Source organism: Pelobates fuscus, chromosome 11, assembly GCF_036172605.1.
Source record: "Pelobates fuscus isolate aPelFus1 chromosome 11, aPelFus1.pri, whole genome shotgun sequence".
Lineage (NCBI taxonomy): Eukaryota > Metazoa > Chordata > Amphibia > Anura > Pelobatidae > Pelobates > Pelobates fuscus.
The window spans coordinates 134,426,937-134,453,015 of NC_086327.1; the positions used below are offsets into that span (position 1 = coordinate 134,426,937).

The 26,079-nt window shown below is 40.3% G+C and overlaps 1 protein-coding gene across 1 annotated transcript in view; it reads left to right on the forward strand.

The window, feature by feature from the left end:
• The first annotated feature begins 1,363 nt into the window (after positions 1 to 1,363).
• Positions 1,364 to 26,079, forward strand: part of TMEM45B (transmembrane protein 45B) — a 122,527-nt gene continuing 97,811 nt past the window's right edge. The window contains exons 1-6 of the mRNA XM_063436066.1: positions 1,364 to 1,428; positions 10,701 to 10,896; positions 13,882 to 14,094; positions 14,293 to 14,477; positions 18,233 to 18,378; positions 18,596 to 19,226. Coding sequence (XP_063292136.1) covers positions 10,713 to 10,896; positions 13,882 to 14,094; positions 14,293 to 14,477; positions 18,233 to 18,378; positions 18,596 to 18,710 — 843 coding nt within the window. The 5' untranslated portion in view covers positions 1,364 to 1,428; positions 10,701 to 10,712 and the 3' untranslated portion in view covers positions 18,711 to 19,226. The remainder of the gene's footprint in view (positions 1,429 to 10,700; positions 10,897 to 13,881; positions 14,095 to 14,292; positions 14,478 to 18,232; positions 18,379 to 18,595; positions 19,227 to 26,079) is intronic.

Below are 26,079 nucleotides of genomic sequence, written 5' to 3' on the forward strand. Positions count from 1 at the left end.
GCAGTACCCCTACAACCAGTCTAGCCTTTCGGGGCCATGTGATTGCAATGTCATCGCGATCCCAGGATCGGCTGGGATGTCAGGCAATCCCCCAATGCTGAAATAATGAAGAGAAAATAATAATCATACACCTTTAATTTATTTATTTTTATTTATTTTTTTACATTCTTTATTTTTGCAGTGCTTATGAATACATGCAAACTTACAGACATTTTGATATGAGTGTGGACAGCAAGCATGGAAACAAGATCACCCCAAAACATACGAAATACAGCACTTTTATTTTATATGCAGAAGTGTTAATGCAGAATACCCTTCTTCATATATTGACAATAATAAACAAAAAAAACAAGCTGGGAATACCTGTCTTCACTAGAAACCTAAGTTATACCAATTGGTTAATCATACAACTTTATTATTAAAAAATAAAAAAAAACTAATCTAAACACTTTTATTTTTTTAAATTCTAAAATGTATTTTATATAGAATTTAATTAATTATATATTGAGGGACCTGTCTGACATCACAGGCAGAAATAACAGAGAATTTAATTTGCAAGCCCGATATTTGACCCTGTAATTCTCCATAATATCTGTACATTTGGGGGAGGGGGGTAAGGGGCAGGGGGCTATTGTGCTCGTGTTAGGTCACTAAACACAATTTATTCATTTATTTATTTATTTTAGAGCATTAAAACATATAATGACATTGATATCCTCCGTGAAAGTGTAGTTTGGACATACCCCATTTTGAATACCATGTGTTGTCTACTTTTGCAAATGGTATGCCATGATGGGGGTAAATTTAATTTCTGGGCTGCTATATACTCTCTAAGGCAACATAGTCCCAGAAAACCAATATGGCAAATTTCAGTGTGTAAAAATGGAAAAGGGGGAAACCTTATATTTGACCCTTTAAATTTCCAAAAACCCCATAAAATCTGTATATGGGGGGGTACTGTTGTAGTTGTGAGGTATGCTGACCACAAATACGTGTATTTTATTTTCACTACATTGCTCCAAAAGGTCCACACTCACTGCCATTTATAATACATAAACGAGGTAGTTCATACGTAGTGCATCTTTATTTATAAAAAAAAAAAAGTTATAACATGACATATAAATAGCAGGCAGACCTCGTAAACAGGGCGTCAAAATAACACGGACTCTTTATCATCATGTGTTTCTCATTGACTGACTGAACGTGTGACGGTTCCCCTCAATGATGTGACAATGCGATAATAATGATGGGATTAAACACCTATTCACTACCTGCTCCATCTCTAAATGTCACTCGCTGCCTTATCCTGTGTAAAGGTTACAAGGCACAGCCCCACCCAAGTTCCCTGTCTGTGCACCTGTACCCTGCTGGTTCAGTTCTGCTATACAATCCTGTATGGAGAACACCTGTGGAGATTACCTGGCACAGGTAAGACATGTTACATTGCTCTTAATTATACCAGCAGGATGCCTTGACGTAATTAGATTATAAACCTAATTAATTTATTTAATTTGATTGACACTTTACAATTGGGAAATACATCATCTGTTGCAGATACAATTAGAATTTGCTTAAAATTGTGTGTTTTCACCTTAGTTTGGATCAACCGCAACATCTGGTGCCTTCAATCTGTGTGTGTATACATTGTATATACATAGTGTGTGTATAGATTGTGTATACATAGTGTGTGTGTATATATATATATAGTGTGTATAGATTGTGTGTATATATATATATATAGTGTGTATAGATTGTGTGTGTATATATATATATATATCGTGTATAGATTGTGTATATATATATAGTGTGTATAGATTGTGTATATATAGTGTGTGTATAGATTGTGTATAAATATAGTGTGTGTATAGATTGTATATATAGAGAGTGTGTGTATAGATTGTGTATACATAGTGTGTGTATAGATTGTGTATACATAGTGTGTGTATAGATTGTACATACATAGTGTGTGTATAGATTGTATATACATAGTGTGTGTGTGTATAGATTGTATATACATAGTGTGTGTGTGTGTATAGATTGTGTATACATAGTGTGTGTATAGATTGTGTATACATAGTGTGTGTGTGTGTATAGATTGTGTATACATAGTGTGTGTATAGGTTGTGTATACATAGTGTGTGTATAGATTGTGTATACATAGTGTGTGTATAGATTGTGTATACATAGTGTGTGTATAGATTGTGTATACATAGTGTGTGTATAGATTGTGTGTGTGTATATATATATATATATAGTGTGTATAGATTGCGTATAAATATAGTGTGTGTATAGATTGTGTATAGATTGTGTATACATAGTGTGTGTATAGATTGTGTATACATAGTGTGTGTATAGATTGTGTATACATAGTGTGTGTATAGATTGTGAATAGATTGTGTATATAGAGAGTGTGTGTATAGATTGTACATACATAGTGTGTGTATATAGATTGTATATACGTAGTGTGTGTGTATATAGATTGTATATACATAGTGTGTGTGTGTGTGTGTGTATAGATTGTATATACGTAGTGTGTGTGTGTATAGATTGTATATACGTAGTGTGTGTGTGTATAGATTGTATATACGTAGTGTGTGTGTGTATAGATTGTATATACGTAGTGTGTATGTGTATAGATTGTATATACATAGTGTGTGTGTGTGTATAGATTGTATATACATAGTGTGTGTGTGTGTGTGTATAGATTGTATATACATAGTGTGTGTGTGTGTATAGATTGTATATACATAGTGTGTGTGTGTGTATAGATGGTATATACATAGTGTGTGTGTGTGTATAGATTGTATATACATAGTGTGTGTGTGTATAGATTATATATACATAGTGTGTGTGTGTATAGATTGTATATACGTACTGTGTGTGTGTGTATAGAGTGTACATACATAATGTATATATGAAATTGGAAATATTGGTATATATGCCAGAGAAGGTATGCGGGAAGAGAACGCTGATCTGGCAACTTGTTCTAACACTCCACACCCTGTGTGTACACCTAGCTTTATGTATTAGCTTTCTGCATGACGATCTGTAATGAGCCGATTAGGATCTTCTATAACAAATAAACGAGGTGTCGTGTTTAATGGGGTAATAATGGATGGGTGCAGTTACTATGTGTTTATTGAGAACCGCAAAGTTTCCACCAGGTATTAATCCCTTGGCATTTCCCTATTACTTTATCATTTATTGCATGCAAAGGAAAATGCTGGGGGGGCAAAGGTCTGAATGTAAGATCACCATAGAAACCGATGGAATGTTCCACTCACAGTAACTGTAACTGGTGATTTATATAATAAATGGCTCAGTTTATAGATGTGTTGGTTAACAGATGGCCGTGTGGATTATTTAAATAGTAAATGTGTGCACTTTGATAGACTTGTACTCACACTGTGCAACCCCCAAATGTTTGTGGATCACTCGTTGATGGTGAATTGTGAAATGCAGGATACACTAGCCACATTGTGGGCTATAGAACAAAGTGTGATTAGTTCATATTTCAGAGTGGCTATTAGCCACAATAGCCGAATTAGGAAATCCTCCTAGTCAGCCATGCTTCTAGTTCACCTGTTTTGACCTAAAAATGTAGATATATTTTATATTCACTATGATTCACACATCGTTAAATAGTTTTTACATTTTTTTAAGTAGTTTTATGAATTTTTCCAAATCATACTTTTTTAAAGCACTTTCCAACTTACTATAATTTGGTGTTAAAATCTAGTGAAACTGTGCTATTTTTGTATGTGTGTGTCCATCTATGTATCTGGAATACGGTCTCGTGGCACGGCAAGGGTTACATTTTACAATTATCCAGTTGATCTCGAATTTCTGACATTTTGTCGCCATTTCTGGAAGAACCTGTTTTCATGTTTAAGTTGTGTTGGAAATGTAACAAGTTACACATTACACAGTTACGCTGTTACCGGGCTTGTATTGTTTGCACTCTACTTTGAAACATTTAGCAAAATGCGTGTCTCTCTGCGGCCCTGCCCCAGGGAGATCTATCTGATTAGGGACCAAATTCCTCCCTTTGAGCCGGAGGATGAAATATTTCTGTTCAAACTGGACTGTGCTGATTTTCACTGATAAAGGGTCAGTGTAAGAAGCAGTTCTATTGGAGATAGGAGTGCCCTGGCACCCCCCCTGCTCCATTTTTCAATAGTTTACCATTCCCTGGGCGTCTGTGGTCCAACGGCCCCCTCAGACACTAACGAGGACTTTCTGCCAATTACAAGCTTGGAGCTAAAATCCAAACTTTGCACTGGGTTCATTGATGATTAATCAGAATGTAACACTTTGACTGGAATTCTTCCAGTTCTCTCTTGATGAATGTGACCCATTCTGGGGTAAAGTGCTTATTGGAGCAGTCACCACAGAAACCAATGTAATGCGGGTTGACTTGCTTTAGAACTTTGCCCCAGTTTCTGTTTTTTCTGTGGAACGAAGTTATGTAACTATCTCCATGTATGGTATGTTGAGTTTGGGCCATGTTCTAGTATGGGAGTTATGTGTTTCGTTTGTCTGTATCTGTTCATGAACATATACTGCGTTATTCGCGAAGTTTACTAGTGGTCCCGTGTATTCCTCTCTCACCTTAAATTCAGTATATACAGAGATAACGTAGCCAAAATACAATGCATATTGTGCTTTAGTACCCTCCTATTATTACATATTGGCTGTATGACTCTTCAATCTACCAACACCCAGCTCACAGCTCTAATTAGTATGAATAACGATATGGGAAGCTCAGCAACAAATCAACATTAATTAAAAAGCCAGGTGTGTACAATCCCAGAGGTGCGATCGGAGAAGGAATACGAGTCTCTGAGGGTTTAAGTTTCCCATATCGTGTGTGAGACCATTTACCTTGAGTACACATCACTGGGAGTGCAACACCTGTTTGGGACCTGTTCCTGTGTAAAGATAATACGTGGAGACTAATGTCCGCTTACTGTGACCACACTGGTGTCTCAACCAGGGACACGGGAAAATATGAACATTCAAACATACGTCGAAGATGGTTTGGATTGCATGGTTGATTAATCTGTGTTCATTTGACATGTCTCTGATTATCGTGCTTGTGTTGCTTACTGTAATCTCTATTGTTATCCCACATGGACGTAAAACATTGCACATCCGTTCACTGTTTTGAGTTTTCTGTATTTTTACTTTCTACAGTTGTAACATGCATCATACAAGCTAAATATGTTAGATTAGTGGTTACCAAACTTTTTTCACTTGTATACCCCGTGGCAGCCAAATTCCATAATTTGCTCCCTCATATTAACAAAATGTTTGTAATTAATATTGTTGCAGCTATTTCAGATGTGAACATTGTTCTCTGCCCCATCTCCACTTTTACTCGGCCCAGAGCTCCCCTGCTTCTCATCTGCCCCAGGCATATTAGTATATACAGTGCAGATACACAGATCAAAAACACTGACATATAGATACACTGACACACATGCAGATACAGAGACCTACAGATAAAAGCACTGACACACATGCAGATACAGATTTTGTTATTTTTTATTTTTATTTTTTTTAAACAGCTAATTTAGGCAAAAAATAATGGGGGTTTAGTTACATTATATGATCATACATTGCATAAGCCTGCCACAACGTCAATGTACCCCATCTTTGGCAGGTCCTACTCTAACAGCCAACTGTCTGCTAAATGAGCTACTCACTTGGGGGAAAAATTCAATCTCGAGTTATCTGCAGGACAAGGCTAGTCTAGCCAGCTCCTTGGATCTGCAGCCCTGCCTGTCACCGGTGCCTCATCCCATGGCCCTATTTAGCCTTGTACTGCAGATAACTTGAGATTGATTTTCTCCCCCAAGTAAGTAGCTCATTTCGCAGACATCTTATCTCTCCCAACGCTCATTCAGTGTCTCCTTTTCTAATGATACCTCCTCCCCTCATCCTGTCTCTATTGGAGTTACCCAAGGCTCTGTTCTTGGTACCTTTCTATTTTCTCTTTATTCTGCCTCTCTTGGCAAACTTATTTGGATTCCACTACCACCTGTACGCTGATGACACTCAGATATACCTCTCCTCCCCGGACCTTTTCCGCTGCCATCCTGCAACGTATCACTGCTTGCCTTTCTTCCATCTCTCTGGATGTCCTCCCGCTTTCTGAAACTAAATCTCTCTAAAACTGAGCTCCTTGTCTTTCCTCCTCCTAATACTGAACCTTTTCTTTCGCTCTCCTTTCAAGTTAGTGGTATCCACACCAGTCCATCCTTGCAAGCATGCTGTCTTGGCATTATTCTTTATTCTGGCCTCACCTTTTAGCCTCACATCCAGTATATTTCTAAATCCTGTAGATTCCATCTTAAAAACATAGCCTGCATCCGCCCCTTTCTTACACAAGATGCTACTAAGGACCTTGTCCATGCTCTAGTAATTTCTCGCATGGATTATTGTAACCCTCTCCTTATTGGTCTTCCTAGAAGCCGCATTGCCACTGTGGCGCAATTAACCCATGTTCCTTTGAGTGTGACAAACCCCCACGTCACTGGACCACTATGTTCCCCTATGTTTCCCTGGTTTGTTCGGTAAAACCACATTCACCTAGTTTTGATCCTTGTTTTGTTCGACAACCGAACAAAACCACGAAAGATCCCGACCACCCGTATGCTTGTTAACCTCTATCACCCCTGTTAACACTCCAATAATGGTTCACACCTCAGTGTTCTAAACGGTCGATTGGGTGGCCGTCGTTCGTATGTACGAACACATGGTGGCGGCCATCTTGTTCCCGCTAATGCAGGCAGCGGTGTTTGGTTGTCAAGTGTATGGAACTAAAATCAGACACGTGACCTCGCGAACACTGATGAACTTCCACCCCCTCTGCATTTGTTTCTATACATCTGAGAAGAACACTGTTCAGTGGAATCATTCCCACGAATGAGAGGCACACGAGCAGCATATGGGTTGAAGCATCCGTTCGATATTTTGTGTATTTTCGTGGCCCCGAAAGAGACCAACCACTACCCCGGATTCTATGGAACTATTTTGGGCAGGAGCCTCATGTGCAGTCAGTCAAAACTTTGCCCCGGTGGCATTTCGGCTGTGTTCGTGGGATGTGAGCTCTTTTTGAATATGTTGTGCGCTCAGATCCAGGCTATCCAGGGATATAAGACTTGAGGGGGTACATGGTTGTTTTATGTGTGTTTTGGGGTGTTGTAAAAATGTTAGATTTTTCTGTACCTGAGATGTAATTATGTTTTTTCCCAGGTAATTATCTCTCAGGCACATAGGATCATGGGAGGGATTACCCTGTAAGTTTGTATGGGAAACCCCATGTAGGGGCTTTTGCATAAAAGGCCTTGTTCAAACGAACAACCTTAAAGGAGCTATTGGAAGCAAGGGGTAAGGTAGCTAGCAACAAAACGAAAGCCACTCTTATCGCCGAATTGATGGAGGGAGACCAAGCCAGCAGCGCTGCACCTCCACTAACTATGGATGAAACAGCGTTCCAGAGGGAAGTAAAGACAAGGCTGGCATTTTACAGTGGAACTCCCTCAAAGTAAACAGTGACCTGAGTTATGGCAGACGCACAGGACTATTTAATGGCCAGACAGCAGCAGGCAACACAGCTACAGATGGCAGACCAGCAGACTAGAGAGGGATCACCAGCAATGTTTGTCATCTCAGAGGGGAAACCAAAAATCCCCTATCATGCATTTAAGTCTTTCTCGGACACGGAAGAAAAAATTAATGTCTTCCTCCAGGATTTTGAAAGGTTGTGCCACCTGCACAACATCGGCTGTGAGGACTGGGTACCCCTGTTGGCAAGAAAACTGTCTGGACGCATAGCCGAGGCATAAAGGGCAGTACCTGATGAGGACAGCAAAAAATACACCCGGGTCAAGCAAGCTATTTTAGCGCGGTATTCCATCGCACCTGAGGCATACCGATGGCGATTTCGGGAACTCAGAAAGCGGAAAAAGACTCACACGCAGAGTGGGCTTGTAGACTCCAAAGAGCTGCAATGGGGTGGGTGCAGGCCACCCAAGCCACAACCGTGGAGGAGCTGCTCCAGCTTATACTCATGGAGCAGTTCTTCAATGGGCTGGAACCAGAAGTACAAGAAGCAGCCCGGCTGGCAGACGAACACCACGACGCCAGGCACCACCACCGACCACCACCCCACTTATTTTCTAGCCAGGCTATTCCGCACCGGGACCACCTGCACCAGCACCACATTGTTATCTATTGTTATCTGTGTTCTGCTATCTGTGCTAGACAAGTTTGTTGGTTTATTTAGAATTGATTTTTCTCCTATTGTGACTGAATGTTAGTTCATTACAAACACTGAGTTGTTCTGAATTGGAAGTTGTTGGGTTTTTTTTCATTTATTTATTCTTTATTCATTTTTTGACTATTATTGACAAAAAAAAATAGAAAAACAGACATAGAAAAAATCGACAAAAAATAATGATTTGCAAAAATGCAAAAAAACAACCCTTGTGGCTATCAGAAGGGGAAAAAATATAATAAATATAAATACCCCAAATTAGGAAGTGCAAAAGACTCCTCAATGTCTTCAATATCACAAATATAAAACACTAAAAAGCACAACCTAAGAGATACAAAGGGAGACCAAGGTGCAAAATAAAAACAAAAAAATAAAAAACATACAATAAAAGAAAACAAAAATGCACTTACAAACAAAGGTATAAAAGGCAGGGTATGGACAGTCTTCTTCAAATGCTTCTTCTCCTCTCAGTATAGAGATGAATAAAACAAAAGTATAAAAGGCAGGGTATGGTCAGTCTTCTTCAAATGCTTCTTCTCTTCTCGATATAGAGATGAATGCTTAAAACAAAGCACAAAGACAAACCATAGTGCATAGCTGTATGGTATTAAAAAAGTAGCTTTATTGAATACACTTACAAAATAACAGAAGTAAAAGGGTTCTTCAAATCAAACTCGATGTCTTCCACCAAAGATAAATATAGCCATCATGATATGGAGAGATATGGAGACAAGGAAGATGGAGAGATCCACAATAAAAAAAGTATAAAATAAAGCTTGCCACCCTACGCGTTTCGTCTAAATGACTTCGTCAGGGGCTTGTGGCAACAATATACACATAATACATACACATACACTTAAATACCCTGCCTTAAAAAACATGTTCGTCAGGGGCTTGTGGCAACAATATACACATGTGGTTTATCTCCCAACATGTGGATGTGGAATCCAATATGTTGGACGGACAATCAGACCAGTGAAAAAAAGATTTTTAGAGCACTGTAATAATATTAAGAATAAATTATTAACCCATTCAGTTCCCGTTCATTGTAATAGGTGTCAAAATTTCAATCCAAATATTTTTTCGTGTATTGGGATTGAAAAGGTGTCGTTAGATGAGAGAGGTGGTGATTTGGTACTCAAATTAAGACAGAGAGAAGGTTTTTGGATTCATACTTTGAAAACTATGCAACCAGAAGGTTTGAATGTAGATTTTGATATGGCATGTTTTTTGTAATTAGTCCATTAGTAAAAAAAATATGACGATAATAGTTGGATAATGTTTTTCAAACCACTTATTTTAAGGGGGGAAAAACTTGTCATTTTACCAAACAATGAATTATAGTGAATTGCAATATCTAGACCAAATTGAATGAATTGTGCTTTGTTTTTGTTATGTTTTTTTATGGTTTTTAAATCTTTCACTAATCTTTTACTGACATTTTTCTCCTGTGCCATTTTTGACCTTGCTGAAATATGTACAACAAACTGTACTACTACCAAGCAAAGGTTCTGTTCTATACATTACATCACTAAGCAGTAGGTTTTGTCTGTTTGGGTGGCTCAGTATTATTAAAAACTATAATAATTACAGACCATAGCAATAAACCTCTCTGATAATGTAAAAATAATGATATTTAATCATTTCCTCTACCAGTAAAACTTACATCATAGCAGTAAAGTTCTCCCAACCCAGTATTTGAAGGAATTAATTGGGATTAATAGGGAAAGCAACACAACAGATTTACAAACCCAGATAAATGGAAATTCAGTAGGGGTAAAGTGATTTCCTAAAGAAAATGTTTTAGTGTCTGTAAATAAATGATACAGAATGAGTTAAAACTTCGAGAACCGTTACAAAGACAATGTGTACAGAGAGCCGTATTGCGCACACATTGTATGCGGATTGGAGACATTGTGGTGGAATTTGGAGAAGGTCTAAAAACTGGGCAGAAGACCATGCTCGCTGGGTATATCGAAGGCCAGAATGGAGACATGAAAAACCCACCACACTGTTTACACCCATTTGTGTTGGAGTGTCCCTATGAAAGCCCAGCTTGTATAATTAGCACTTGACTGTCTCAAATCAAATCATTTACAACTTCTGAGTTTGGATCTTACGTCTTCGACGTTCTCCTTCCTTCTAACCGTTCTCTGGTAGAAGCTTGCGCTCAATACGTAGTTACTATGTTGTAAAATGTCAGCTGTACAGAGTTATTAAATTGAGATATTTCACAAAAAAGGCTGCCTTATATGAAAACACAAATTTTACATATTGTTTTAGTGTGTGTGCGGCAATGAATGCGTTAAAAGTTCCATGTTCATTGTCCATTGATGGAAACATTGTGTGCGCATCAGCTTTTGGGAAACGCATAATTTGTCCATATTTGTGATGCACTTTTTTATTTTCCTCACAGATATTCCCATAAATGGCGAATTTTAAGGGTCACGCCCTGCCAGGCAGTTTCTTCATTGTCTTTGGGTTGTGGTGGTCCGTGAAGCACCCTATCAAATACTTAAACAAGAAGAACAAAGGTATCTCCCGCTTCAACAGATTTTATCAGCGGCTGGACCTCATAGAGGGAATAACCAAAGCTGTATTTGCACTTGTGGGTAAGTGATTGGCTGGGCAAGGCGGGGAGATATAAGGATGGACTATATGTTATTGGTAAATGATCGGCTGCCACAGTTTATTTAACCCTTTAAGGACCTCGGACATATCAGGTACGTCCGACAAAAAAACGGTCGTTAACGACCTTGGACGTACCTGATACGTCTGCGGCGAATTATAACGCTGGAAGCGATCATGATCGCTTACAGCCGCTCTGATGGTATTGCAGCGATGCCTCGATGTTGAGGCATCCTGCAATACCCCCCCTCACTGCCGGGCCGCTGGGTGATCGCTCCCCTGGAGCGATCACTTTCGGCTTGCTCCACGTGGCGCCGACAGTGAGGCAGAGCAACAGAAGCCATCAGGCAGGCTTCCGATGCTCTGCCTGTGCTGAGTGTCTTGAGGGGTCGAGGCACTCAGTGAAGAATAAAATAATTAATAAAATACAAATTTAAAAAATATATATATATATATATTAACCATCCATTCCTATTCACTTATCCGATTGCCTCCAGGTCTTCTTCTCCACTGGGTTGACTGTCTGACAGCCCAGACAATCCCCCCTCTGCAAAATAGGACCCCAAGGGCCATGTGATCGCTCATGGCCGCAATAGGCGTCCATTGTGTTGCCTGCAGGGGGACTGCCTGAACTAACAGGCAATCCCCCTGCTGGTGAAAAAAGTGTTTCAAAAAGTTTAAAAATAAAAAAATAACGTGAATAAATTAAATATAAAAAAATAAAATCTATATATAATATATATATATATATATATATATAGATATATTGTATATAACGTCATACTAAGTGTATTTGTATAATACATATATTAATATAAAAATACACAGAGTAGAATTGCACATGTGTATATATATATATTGTGTGTGTGTGTATATATATATATATATATATATAAAATACAAAAATAATGAATTCAAAATAAATAAATAAAATTAAAATACCCTTAGAATGAAATTATATATATATATATATATATATATTTATATAAATAAATAAAAAATAATACAAAATATACATTTGTCCATATACATAAATAATGCCATAAATATAAACATAGACTTCAAATATATCAATAGGTGTATATATTTAAATTCTACGTGCATATTTATGAGATTTTTACATAATTAAGTAATTTTATTGATTGCAATTTAGGGGACCTGCCTGACAACCCAGGCTGACAGTCCAGAAATTTTAATTTGCTAGCACTATATTTAACCCTCTAACGTTCCAAGACACCCTAAAACATGTACATGGGGGGTACTGTTTTACTCGGGAGACTTCGATGTACACGAATATTTGTGTTTCAAAATAGTAAAACATATCACAGCGATGATATTGTCAGTTACAGTGACGTTTTTTGCATTTTTCACACACAAACGGCACTTTCACTGATGATCTCATTGTTGTGATACCTTTTACTATTTTGAAACACTAATAGTTGTGTTCAGCGGAGTCTCCTCAGTATAACAGTACCACCACATGTTCAGGTTTTATAGTGTTTTTGAAGGTTACAGGGTCAAATATAAGGCTTGATTTTTTAAAAAAATTTAGTTTCCCAGATTGGTTATGTTGCCTTTGAGAGCGTATGGTAGCCCAGGAATGAGAATTACCCCCATGATGCATACCATTTGCAAAAGAAGACAACCCAAGGTATTGCAAATGGGGTATGTTCAGTCATTTTTAGTAGCCACTTAGTCACAAATACTGGCCAAAATTAGCGTTCATAATAGTTTTTTGCATTTTTAACACACAAACAAATATAAATGCTAACTTTGGCCAGTGTGTGTGACGAAGATGCTACTACCCCATATTGAATACCCTGGGTTGTCTACTAAAAAATATATGGTTTAATGGGGGTAAATGATATTGGCCGGCTTCAAAAATTTCCCAAATAGGACATGGGTGCATGATGACCAGCTGTGAAAATTCCAAGTAGGAAAACTGGAATGTGCACCCTTCAAATAAGATCTTTTATCCCCTACAGAACCCGACACACCTATACATGGGTGGTATCACTGTACTCAGGAGATGTTGCTGAACACATATTGGGGTGTTCTTTGGCAGTAACCCTTAAAGTTCTCACTGTATGTATTCTTAAATTGCTATGTATGTATGTAAAAGAAATCACCAATTATTATTATTTTTTTTTTTAATTTGGCATTGATTGGTGGTAAAATGGTTGAGTGAAAAGAGTCAAAATACCCCAAGTTTAATATCTTAGGTTCTCTTCTTTAAAAAAATATATACATGTGAAGGGTTATTCGGGGATTCCTGACAGATATCAGTGTTACAATGTAACTTTTGTTAATTTTGAAAAATAATGGTTTGGAAATAGCAAAGTGCTACTTGTACGTATTGCCCGCATTTCTTCAGCAAGCAGGCTCAGAACTCACAAGAATGCGCCTGTTCAGCTCCTCGGCTAATGCCCAGCTGTCTTGTGAGAACTGAAATAGGAAGAATATGATTTAGACAAAGTATTACACAAGCTCTTTTGTTATAACTGCAATTCTTAGATTATTCCCATCCTTAGGGGGCAAGGCTTCTGCTATTTATACCAAATCCTTCAACTATTATCACGCTCAACCAGGTGATACCTGCATGGCTGTATAGCTACAGTCCAGTATATCCAGCTACTTTCTAGATAAACCAAGACAGCCCTTAAACCTTTAGTGTGCTCTACTTTCTGATGCTTCCTAACCCTTGACCCAAATACCCACCAACGCCAGCACTAACAGCAACATTACACATGGTATAATTCTGAATAATGAGCTTATCAATGCTCACTGCAATGCCATGCACATTATTCTCTTTAGATGGACTCCACAGGGCTGCTGTCTGTTACAGTCATACAATGTGTGTTTGTGTTTCATTCTGCCCAGTATGACAGTACGGGTGGTTGGCTGACCGTCTCTGTTTCTGTTACTATATTTATAGTGTTTGTGTTTGTATTTTATGTTGTTGTCTGTAGGTATTCTGGCTGAGCAGTTTGTTCCAGATGGACCTCACATGCATCTTGTCAATGGGGAGGATCACAGCTGGGTGAAACTGATGAACTGGCAACATTCCACCATGTACCTGTTCTATGGCATCTCGGGGGTGGTGGATATTCTGACTTACCTTCCTCTGAAGGTGCCAATGGGCATGGACCGACTCTTCTTGAGCCTGGCCGTGTTCATTGAAGGTAAGTCTGCGGACTGACTGACTGACTTTGCCTCTCCAACAACTCGTACTGGATATAACTCTTAGCACCCTCAGACATACAATACAATTCTGTACATTCCAAGGGTTCCTGTAACAGAATGGTTTTAAAGGTGTTTAAAATCTGATTCTTGACTTGATGGCCAATGTTATACTTCAACGTCTTCCCTTTTTGCTGCAGGTCTGCTCTTTTATTACCACGTACATAATCGCCCAGCACTTGACCAGCACATTCATTCCCTGCTGCTCATCGCCGTCTTCGGAGGTTCAATCAGCATTATGATAGAAGTGTTTCTACGGGACCACATTGTGCTGGAGTTGTTCAGAAGCAGCCTGGCTCTTCTCCAGGGTACCTGGTTCTGGCAGGTGAGTCCCAGCAGAGGAGACTGGTCCATAGGGGCATGACATCTCCTTTCTTTTCTCTCTCTGTTGGTCTGTTCCATCTTCCCACTACCAGTTTCCCCAAACTCTCCACTGTCTGTAGGCTGCATTATACCTCCGGAAGGACCGTCCCTATTTTTGGTCAAAATACCTCCACATTTTTGATGTGTCTGAGTGTATAACAGATACTAAAATAACAGAGCTCCACAGCAATAATACTCCCAGTACAATACTACAATAAATGTGTTTAGAAATCAGTCTGTGTAAATAAGATACATTGTTCTTGTTCTAAATTATATTTTAGTTTTATAAATTGTTATTAGTAAATCACTTACAATTCCTCAGAATAGCCAGCCCCTGTCCACACCCCAAAATTAGTTTTCCTCTTTGTCCATTTAAAATGTTGGGAGGTATGCTGCAGCTGCACATTTGTGATGGGAGTTATCTGAGCAGTAGTTGTGATGGAAGTTACCTGAGCAGTAGGTGTGGTGCGAAGTTTCTGAGCAGTGGTTGTGATGGGAGCTATCTGAGCAGTGGTTGTGGTGCGAAGTGTCTGAGCAGTAGTTGTGATGGGAGTTATCTGAGCAGTAGTTGTGATGGTAGTTATCTGAGCAGTGGTTGCGATGGGATGTATCTGAGCAGTAGGTATGGTGCGAAGTGTCTGAGCAGTAGTTGTGATGGGATGTATCTTAGCAGTGGTTGTGATGGGATGTATCTGAGCAGTAGGTATGGTGCGAAGTGTCTGAGCAGTAGTTGTGATGGGATGTATCTGAGCAGTGGTTGTGATGGGATGTATCTGAGCAGTAGGTGTGGTGCGAAGTGTCTGAGCAGTGGTTGTGATGGGATGTATCTGAGCAGTGGTTGTGGTGCGAAGTGTCTGAGCAGTGGTTGTGATGGGATGTATCTGAGCAGTAGGTGTGGTGCGAAGTGTCTGAGCAGTAGTTGTGATGGGATGTATCTGAGCAGTAGTTGTGATGGGATGTATCCGAGCAGTGGTTGTGATGGGATGTATCCGAGCAGTGGTTGTGATGGGATGTATCCGACCAGTGGTTGTGATGGGATGTATCTGAGCAGTGGTTGTGGTGCGAAGTGTCTGAGCAGTGGTTGTGATGGGATGTATCTGAGCAGTAGGTGTGGTGTGAAGTGTCTGAGCAGTGGTTGTGATGGGATGTATCTGAGCAGTAAGTGTGGTGCGAAGTGTCTGAGCAGTAGTTGTGATGGGATGTATCTGAGCAGTGGTTGTGATGGGATGTATCTGAGCAGTAGGTATGGTGCGAAGTGTCTGACCAGTAGTTGTGATGGGATGTATCTGAGCAGTGGTTGTGATGGGATGTATCTGAGCAGTAGGTGTGGTGCGAAGTGTCTGAGCAGTGGTTGTGATGGGATGTATCTGAGCAGTAAGTGTGGTGCGAAGTGTCTGAGCAGTAGTTGTGATGGGATGTATCTGAGCAGTGGTTGTGATGGGATGTATCTGAGCAGTAGGTATAGTGCGAAGTGTCTGAGCAGTAGTTGTGATGGGATGTATCTGAGCAGTGGTTGTGATGGGATGTGTCTGAGCAGTAGGTGTGGTGCGAAGTGTCTGAGCAGTAGTTGTGATGGGATGTATCTGAGCAGTAGTTGTGATGGGATGTATCTGAGCAGTAGGTGTGATGGGATGTATCTGAGCAGTAGGTGTGATGGGATGTATCTGAGCAGTAGGTGTGATGGGATGTATCTGAGCAGTAGGTGTGATGGGATGTATCTGAGCAGTAGGTGTGATGGGATGTATATGGGCAACTGGTTTGGGTGTGATGAATGTTATGTAATTCACATTACAATTGGGCTAGTTTTGACTTTTTTGAGTCACTGTTAAAGTAACTCCATGATAAAACTGTTCCACCCTGCCTGTCTCACACTGACATTTTATAAGCTATTTTTCTTTTTTATATTTAACTTTTTTTATTTATTTTTTTATTCTCTTTTTATTGAGTTTTCAGATGAAGAGAAACAGGTAAGGTTCAGTGCACAGTATAGGTAAACATCGATTTTTTTTCAATTTGAGTTAACAAACGGAATAATGTAACAGGGTGAGAAAGCAATTAACAGTCAGCAATCCCTAAAGCGTCATCTTTGTTATTGTGAGGACAGATCAATTCGATAACTATTTTTTCCCCTTCCTTCCGGTGTCCCTAATTGTAAATCTTTGGGTCTATATAAGGTACAAGTCCAGAAATCTAGGAAGCGCTGTGAGCTCAACCATAACATAATGCTTTCCTAATGGTTGTAGATAGCCTATCCAAGTTTGACATGTTTTCCAGAAAGTCTCAGTTAGAAGCTGAGTCAATGGACATGTGTCCATAGGTGTGGTATTGATTGACAACAGCACAGTTGGTGCTTAGAAGAGCAAGTTGCTTGTTTCCAGTGAAGTGCAATCCTAGTTGCGAGTATAATTAACATATCCAATTTTTTATAAGCCATGGATGTACCCGCAGGAAAAAGAAGGAACAGATATGTATATAGGTCAGTAGGTAGGATTGAAAAGTGAACAGCCGTCAGTAGGTTTTTTAAATTTTTCCCATAATGGCAGAATTCCCATTATGTGTCATGGTGCCTTCATCTGCTCTACATCTCCAACAAAATGGTGGTACTGAGTCCAAAACCTTAGCATAAAGTTTGACAGGAGTGAGATTAGTCTAAAATGGTGTCATTGGGTGGGGAGTTTGCAGGGTTTCGGCAAGGTAGAGGTATGATCCAGTGACATGCTACAAGGTATAGCTCCTTTGGAATACCAGGAACTGTAGAGAGATGTTAGGTGGAGATAGGATGTATATGTTTGGTAGTAGAGATTTGAGAGACCATCTGGACCATGTGCTTTATGAACTGATAGTTGTTGTATGGCCTTCTTTATTTCAGGACACTCAAAAGGCAAGGAGTTGCTATCAAGGTCCTGTGGGAGTAGCTTGGGTAGATGCACTGTTGCTAAGGAATTAGTCATGGCCAGTGCAGGAGTGGGCTTAGAGCAAGGGTCATCATTAAGGTTAATGTTTACTCCTAGACTAACATGGTATAGGCTTGTGTTCTCTGGTTTTTTAGCATATGTTGGGCCATCTAGGGCAGGCATAGGCAACCTTCGGCACCGCAGATGTTTTGATCTACACCACCCATGATGCTTTGCCAGCATTATGGGGGATGTAGTCCACAACATCTGGAGTGCCGAAGGTTGCCTATCCCTGATCTAGGGCCTGATCGCGTGTTGGTGTTAAGGTCAATATCTTAAGTGCTGCAGATTTCTGCTTCACTTTTTTTTCTTTGGTCGATCTTATTAGCCATGGCTGGTAGGATTGGCAGTTATTTGCAGGTAGTCCAGTTTAGACAGCTAATTGCTAGTCTATTTGTTGTTTTGGGTCGGTACTCTGAGCAGCTAGCAGCTCATGCAACTATGTTGAGTTGCTAGGCCCTACATTTAACGTTTAAAAAAAAAAAAAAAAGGGATTTATAACTTATTTGCTTCATCAGACAGGTCAATCAGTCCTCTCCTCTCCCCAGTAAAATACTGTGATTAATCGAATAATTGTATAAAGATTGTGTAAAACTGACAATTGCTAGATGTCCATTTTAATGCTGAAAAACGGTCAGATTACACCTAGAGTTCCTATCTCTTGGTTAGATGAAGATTTTTATAGTGCGTTAGGGTGTTTAAAACAAATTCCAAGCCGAGCAGTATCTGAGTGAGATTATATTAACTCTGCCTTCCCTTCTAGATTGGATTTGTTTTGTACCCGCTTTGGGGGGCACCGGAATGGGATCAGTCTGATCACGGCAATATCATGTTCATCACCATGTGCTTCTGTTGGCATTACGCTGTGGCCCTTCTTATCATTGCCATAAATTATTCATTGGTGTTCTGGTAAGTGATATAGGGAAATTGGAAGTAAATTTTAAAAAATAGCATTTTTATAAGAAGAAAAAATGTCTAAAATCATTATTAAGAACAATACTACATTATTTAATAAAATCCATGGATACTATGACATTTTATATTGAACATGTTTGACCCGTATGACAGCCCCGGGTGCAAAATGTAAATCTAAATGCACCGTTACTGATTAAATATGTTATTGCAGGTGTGTGTCATGGCGAAAACAATTGTCCGGGGATGTGACTCTTGGTATTAAGAAGTTAAATGGCAACCATGCGGAGGCACAAACCTCTCTTCTTGCAGAGTCTGAAGAGGACTAGACTGTGCACGGTTTTAAATAATATGGGCAATAAGAATTGCCCGGACTCCCTCTGGTGGATCTGCAGGACGAACGATACCTGCAAGAATGAAGTAAATTTTTGGACAGAGCAAAATGGAGTTGTTCTAAACTCTTAATACCGAAAACAATTATTTAAAGGAAAATACGGTGTGAAAATACACTGTGTGTCAGTGCAGGGCAAACTCCACAAGGACAGAGTTCAGATTTGACCCCATATTAAAAGGAACACTCCAATCGCGATAACCACTACGGTTTTGTTGTGGTTATTGTGCTTGAAGTGTTACTTTAACAAGCGCTGTAGAACTATGACTGAATTTGTTTGTAGATGTTTTAAGATGTATCAAAAGGGTACAATAGAGGGCAGAGATTCCGATTTTGTCTAATGAAATCAGTGGAGGCTGCCTCCCTCGGACCATCTATAATTATTAAAGGAACACTATAGGGCAGGAACAAAACCATGTATTCCTGACCCTATAGTGTTAAACCCACCATTTAGGTGGCTTGCACCCCCTCAGCACCCTTAAAAGCAATTAAAACGCACCTCATTTCCAACTCTGCCCCCTTGGTGACTTCAGAATAGAATCAATGCATCTCTGAGGAAAATTCAGCGTCCCCATGCAGTGTGAAGACGCTGAATGGCAGTGGTGCACACTGTGCAGCACTGAGCCAGGAAGCACCTCCAGTGGCCATCTGTGGAGTGATCACTTTGGAGGTGTCCCTAGGGGCAATGTAAACACTGCCTTTTCTCTGAAAAGACAGTGTTTGCATGGAAATGCCTGAAGGCAATGATTGTACTCACCAGAACAACTAAATTAAGCTGTATATTATACATTAAGCTATATATTATACATTAAGCTGTAGTTGTTCTGGTGAATATAGTGTCTCTTTAACGTTGGAAAGTCAGAAATAATTCTAATATGTTGAAGATAAAATGTAATTAAAGTTAAAAAAAAAAAAAAAGTAACTACCAGAAGTGTCTTGATTGCCTTTTAAAAGGTGCAATGTCTACAGCAGCAATATATATTTTACAAAGTGTAATTCCGTTATAATGTTGATTGCAGAGTAAACTTTAAAGGACCACTATAGTGCCAGGAAAACAAACTCGTTTTCCTGGCACTATAGGGTCTTTGGGTCCCCTCCAGCCTCAGGGTCCAACTCCTGCCGGCACTGGGGACTCTCCTCCCTCTTCCCACGTCATCCGCCGCATGCGCGGCAAGAGCCGCGTGCTTTCAAACAATCCATAGGAAAGAATTTCTCAATGCTTTCCTATGGACGGCAGCGTCTTCTCACTGTGAAAATCACAGTGAGAAGCGCGGAAGCGCCTCTAGCGGCTGTCAATGAGACAGCCACTCGAGGCTGGATTAACCCTATTATAAACATAGCAGTTTCTTTGAAACTGCTATGTTTACAGCTGCAGGGTTAACCCTAGATGGACCTGGCACCCAGACCACTTCATTGAGCTGAAGTGGTCTGGTTGCCTATAGTGGTCCTTTAAGTATTTTACTTTCATCTTTTACCTTCAAACTATATTTGCTTTATATCAGTCTAAATCAATTTATCAGTTTAGTTCAACATTTATCAATTTAATATATTTTTTTTGGAGTGTTTCTAAGCTTTTGCATCAAAGCACATGCACCACATAATCACCCACATCAGATACCTGTAGAATTTTATTTTTTTTACTGTGTTATGCTTTTAATAAAAATTCTTTATCAAAACTTGCCTATTTTGTTTTGTCTTTTCTTCTTCAAATATGTTCCATTTGAAAATGGTGTAAAGTCAGAGACTATTGAGATCAAGGGCGATACTTTCTTGCAGTGCTTAGGAATGTTACTTGGCTGCCTTTGTTGGGTAGATCAGCCAAACGTCTAATTAGATTAGTAGGCCTTAGGCATTGTAAACTAGCCTTGTCAAAATGTTAGTTTACACAACAAGCTAAAATAAAATGGATTGTAAAAGAAGAGAAAATTAGCAATATAAATAGGAAAAGTTTGATGGAGCATTATACAAAGTGAAAGCTTTGTATAAATTATCACAAACTAAAGTGAGAATTTAATTTCAAATTTAAGGGCAAAAGCGCACAACAGGAACCATAGCAGCTTGGAGAATTTTTCAGTCTGGCTACTTTGGGCATGAAGGGATACTCTAGTGCCAGGAATACAAACCTGTATTTTCCCTTCAGATTAGAGGCAGTGCTTAACAACAGGGATTTCTAATCTGGAGGGAAAAAACAGGCAGGCAATCCCCAAAACTTTTTTAAATACCTCCCCCAATTCCATCTTGTCCTATAAATCGACACTTACCCCAAACAGCCCCAGTTCTTTGCCTGACTTCGGCAGAGGAGGTTCTCAGGTTTTTCCCCAGGAGCAAGGTGAGAGGGCTGAAGCTCGGGAGGCTCTGCTCCTTTTTTTCGGATGTCCTTCCAGGGGTAAGCACACCGGACGTCTTCATCCCCCTGTGCTTTATTCACTTCCGTCTATACCGTGCCGGGCAGACAATGGGCGCATGCGTGTGCTAACTGGGAGGTCCTGGCGGTGGAACGCACGTACAGGTTGCGATGTGTTCCACCGTGGAATTGCGGCGCACACATTTTTTTTTTTCTTCCAAATTTTGGTTTCCAGGACTTAGAGAGGCTATTTAAACAGCAGCAACTGTTTGCCGGGTGAACTCAGAATCTGTTGCAAGTGTGTTCTCACCTGCCCTCCAACACACTTTGAGGCCATTTAAACCCTTAAGGACCAAACTTCTGGAATAAAAGGGAATCATGACATGTCACACGTCATGTGTCCTTAAGGGGTTAAGGTAAGACGTTTTGCTTTTATCTTAAGTGAGTCTAGGGTGAATTATGGAGTTTTGATTTTGTTCAGCTTTTCTCTCTCTCTCTTTTTTCTTCAGTATGTCTAATCCTGATCTTCTGAGAGAGCTTCAGAGAGAGGGAAATGTTCTGAGAAATCCAAACATTTAAGCTGCGCTGCATGTTCCCAACCCATGCCAGATGGATATAAGCGCAAAATCTGTTCCAATTGTACTAAAGAGGCTTCTGAGGAAGCAAAGGAATCAGAAATGTCTACCTTCCTAAATTGGTTCAAGCAAAGTCTGCAACAAACCTTTGTTGAAATGCAGACGGCAGCCATTCATTCTGCTCAGGCCTCTGCTTTCCAGGATTCTACAGTATTAAATCCGGCTAATAAAAGGCCTAGATCCTGGGAATTGTCTGACGTAAGCTCTGCTTCTTCTATGTCAGAATCAGGAAATGAGGATTCTAGTGATTCGTCCGAGGAAGAATTTTCTTTTCCAGAGGAATCTATTGGAAAATTGGTAAAGGAAGTACAGTGCCTAATGGGTGATCAGGAACACTTCAGGAGCAAAGGAAAGAAATCCAAAGCTTTTCCGTTTCATCCACAATTAAAGTATTTGATTCTAAGGGATTGGAAATTCCCAGGAAGGAAGCAGTTTATTTCTAAACACTTTAAAGCTCTCTTTGTCATCAATGAGGATCCCGAGGGCCTCCTGGATCCTTAACCTTCAGTAGACGTCCCTCTAGCTCAGCTGGGAAAGAAAACCACGTTACCTACAGGGGATTCGAGTGGCTTAAAAGACGCCATGGAGAAACGCATTGATTCTTCCTTAAAGAAACTGTTTGTTTACTCAGCATCTCAACCCAAAGCACTGATTGCAGGTACCTTGGTGGCAAAGGCACAGAAACATTGTCTGGAAGAATTAGAAAAGACGTGAATCCAAAGAAGATCCAGTCAAGTTGTTGCAAAATATCAAGATGGCATCTGACTTTCTAGTTGATTCATCTTCAGAAAGTCTGAAGATCTCAGCTAAAACAATGGGTTTATCCACGGTGGCAAGAAGAGCAATTTGGTTAAGAAACTGGTCGGCTGACTCAGCATCCAAAAATTCTGTGTGTGACCTTCTATTTGAACCAGGCAGACTTTTTGGTTCTAAACTGGATGATCTTTTGAAACAAATGAAGGATGGTAAGAAGGCTTTAACTGAAGATAACAGGAAGAAGAATTGGAATAAAATATTTTTTTAGTGTCCAATCCGCTTACAGGGGATCCTTTCGAAAGAACACTTACAGAGGTCAACAAAGGAAGGTGTTTGATTACAGGAGAAAAGAAAAGTTCTCTGATAAAAGGAATAGAAATTGATGACGCCATTCCTGTTGGAGGAAGACTCACTCATTTCCTGGATTACTATCTCGGATCGCTGTTTTTTCTGTAATAAGGAAGGGTTTCTATCTGGATCTATCAGAGATCCCAAAAAGAAAATTCCTGTGCTCTACAGTCCACTCGCATGCGAAAGAAAAAGCGCTAGTGGGAGTAGTGTCAAAACTTCTTCAAGGCGGGACCGGGCGGCCATGCCAGGAGGCTGCATATCAACAGGGCTCCCGAGCAAACAACGGAAAACAGGGTATTTACCCACCTTACCTGGCTTATACTGACCCAGGGGTCCTTGGCACGAGGCTCTGGAGTGTCCCGGTGTAGCTGGGGCGCCCGCAGCAGGGTAGCCCTAGGTCCTGGTACGAGACTCTGGGGCTCGGAGATTGAGGCCTACACGGGAGGGGAGTGGGGCGGACGGCCGCTGCCTCGCTCTCCACCCCGACTACAATGAACCACCATCTACCTGGCGGCCTCCTGGTCCTGTTTCCCCCCCTGTGGGCCGGGGGGGTCATCCCGGTCCCCATAAGGCGGGCTACCGACTAAGCATCCCACCTAGATGGCCCGAAGCTGGAGGAGCGCGGCCTCCACGCGGTCACATCAAAATGGCCGACGGCTGCACAGCAACTGAACCGACTGAGACGGTGAGCTGAGCTGCTACCATGGGAGGTCCCTGAAGGAACATGAAACGATCCCAGACACTGCAAGCTGACAGGCGAGAACCACCACAGCCAGCACTTCCTCTACATGCCCATGCCAAAGCGGTAACCCCAGAAGCGCACTCTGGGCCACCTTGGACCGAGCAAGCTCCATTACTGACCAGGGCTGGAAGAACAAGCAGGACAATCAGCTTCTCCCACTGACCGCAAGGTGCTACAGCCCTCGACAGCACAAGAGCCCTCGAGGACTGCGTCTGGCTACCAGTTGGGATTAGACCGGGGTGTGCCAGACACAGAGAGCTGCTGCTGGACTCTCTCACCAGGCTCCTCCATACGGGAACTGCTCCAATTACTACCTGACCGTAATGTTACAGTCTTTGGGCTGCATTTACCTCACTCCCTGCAGAGTTATTAACTGCCTACACGTATATATGTTTAGATACTCCAGCTTCATATTGTCTAGCCTAAAGCCTGCAAGATATCTAACTTAAGAACGAACCACTAGTTTAATCAACATTGTTTCGACTTACTCATGTAGTACCCACAAACGTGTTAGCTTAATCGATAAATATAAAATTTCATGCTGGTTTCCTAACTGATGCGAGTCTTAGCTCTAATAGCCCTCAAAGTAAGAATTGCATGACTAGATAGTAAAGCGGTGTTACATAGGGTCATAAAAATGACTAACTCTTACCTAATGTTATGTTCTAAACGAGAAACATTAATCCATGAGCTATTATTAAATTAGCACTGTTAAGCGACGACGAGCTTAATAATACTCTATCGACCTCACTATATAGTCAAGCTTGCTAAAATCATATAATAACACTATGTTCTGAACGTAACTACCACAAAGCTTGTCTTATCTCTGTTGACCAAATGTTTAAAACCTGTTCCCTTAAAAAAAAAATGTGCAACGTACCTCTTTTATGTCAATATAAGCTATGAATCGCCTGAGCTGTTATTGTGGTACCACAGGCTTGTCTGTTAACTCTATTGCACGAAAAATAAAGAATTAAAAAAAAAAAAAAAAAAAAAACTTCTTCAAAAGAATGTCATAGAAAGTGTGCATTCAAAAGACATATTTCTGCGTACTTATTCAAGGCTCTTTTTGGTTCCAAAGCCAGACGGTTCTTTCAGACCCATTCTAGATCTCAAGGCTGTCAACAAATTTATTCTAAAAAAGAAGTTTCATATGGAAACAAAGTCCGCAACTCATATTATTCCACCAGAAAACTGGCTGATTTCTCTGGATCTAAAAGACGCCTATTTACACGTTCCCATTGCAGATCCCAGCAAAAGATTCCTTAAGTTCGCTATCAACTTCCAGAGTCGGACTCTTCATTACCAGTTCAGAGCTCTTCCCTTTGGTCTGTCTTCAGCCCCAAGAGTGTTCACAAAGATTCTGGTAGTCATTTCAGAAGATTTAAGGGGAAAAGGCGTCAATGTCATCCCTTATTTAGACAACTGTTTTTTGATTGCAGACTCAATACGGCTTTAGACACTTGAAAAAAATCATGGTTGGTTGATAAATTACGTAAAGTCGGAATTGGTCCCAGATCAAATAATTCAGTTCCTGGGTCTGATTATAGACACACTCGCTATGAAAATCTTCCTTCCAGAAGAAAAAAGAACAAAGATTTCTCTGGCTATTCAGAACCTCAGAGAAAGAAGTTGGTGCTCCATCAGATCGAAACAAGTGCGGGTATAGGCGCTCACTAAAATAACTAAATAACAGGCAGCAGTAAACCAGCAGGACTTCCCAATAACTTCTAATTATAACCAGAAAGTGCAAAGACGAAAGTGGTATACCGCGCCACAAACTTATTTAAAGTGTACGGAGTGCAACAAACGTATATACATACAAAGGTTTCTGGTACTATGGTGGTACATACACCCTTAAAAGAAACAAAACACAAAACAATGAAAGTGCAGATTGTCAATAAATTGTATAGTCTATAGTCTATACTGAGACCCCTTCAAAGAAACATTTTAAGCTGCTGGAACAGGCAAACGTACAGCTTGGACATGCCTTTGAAACTCAACAGTCAGGCGCTGAAGAGTTTTCTCTGGTGGGCCTCGTCTCGTTTTCTGCAAACAGGCCTCTCGTTCTAAATGAAGTCGGTCAAAGTTTTAACAATAGACGCCTTAGGTCGCGGCTGGGGTGCTCATTTGGGAGAAAAGAAGAAACAAGGAGTTTGGCAAGTAAAAGATTTAAGAAGTTCATCGAACTACAAAGAACTGAAGGCTGTCTGGCTCTCATTGCTTTTCGGAATCAGATCCAGAATCAACATGACCAGATCAGGTCAGACAATTCTACAACAGTAGCTTATATAAACAAACAAGGAGGAACAAGATCAACGAGTTTGGAAGATATGTGTTCCAGAATCATGCTGTGGTCAGAGTTCCACCTTCTGTCAATTTCAGCGGTTCACTTAAAAGGAGAATTCAACATACTGGCAGACACTCTAAGTCGTCAACATTTAACGCAAGCAGATTGGTCCCTTTCTTCCCAGATCTT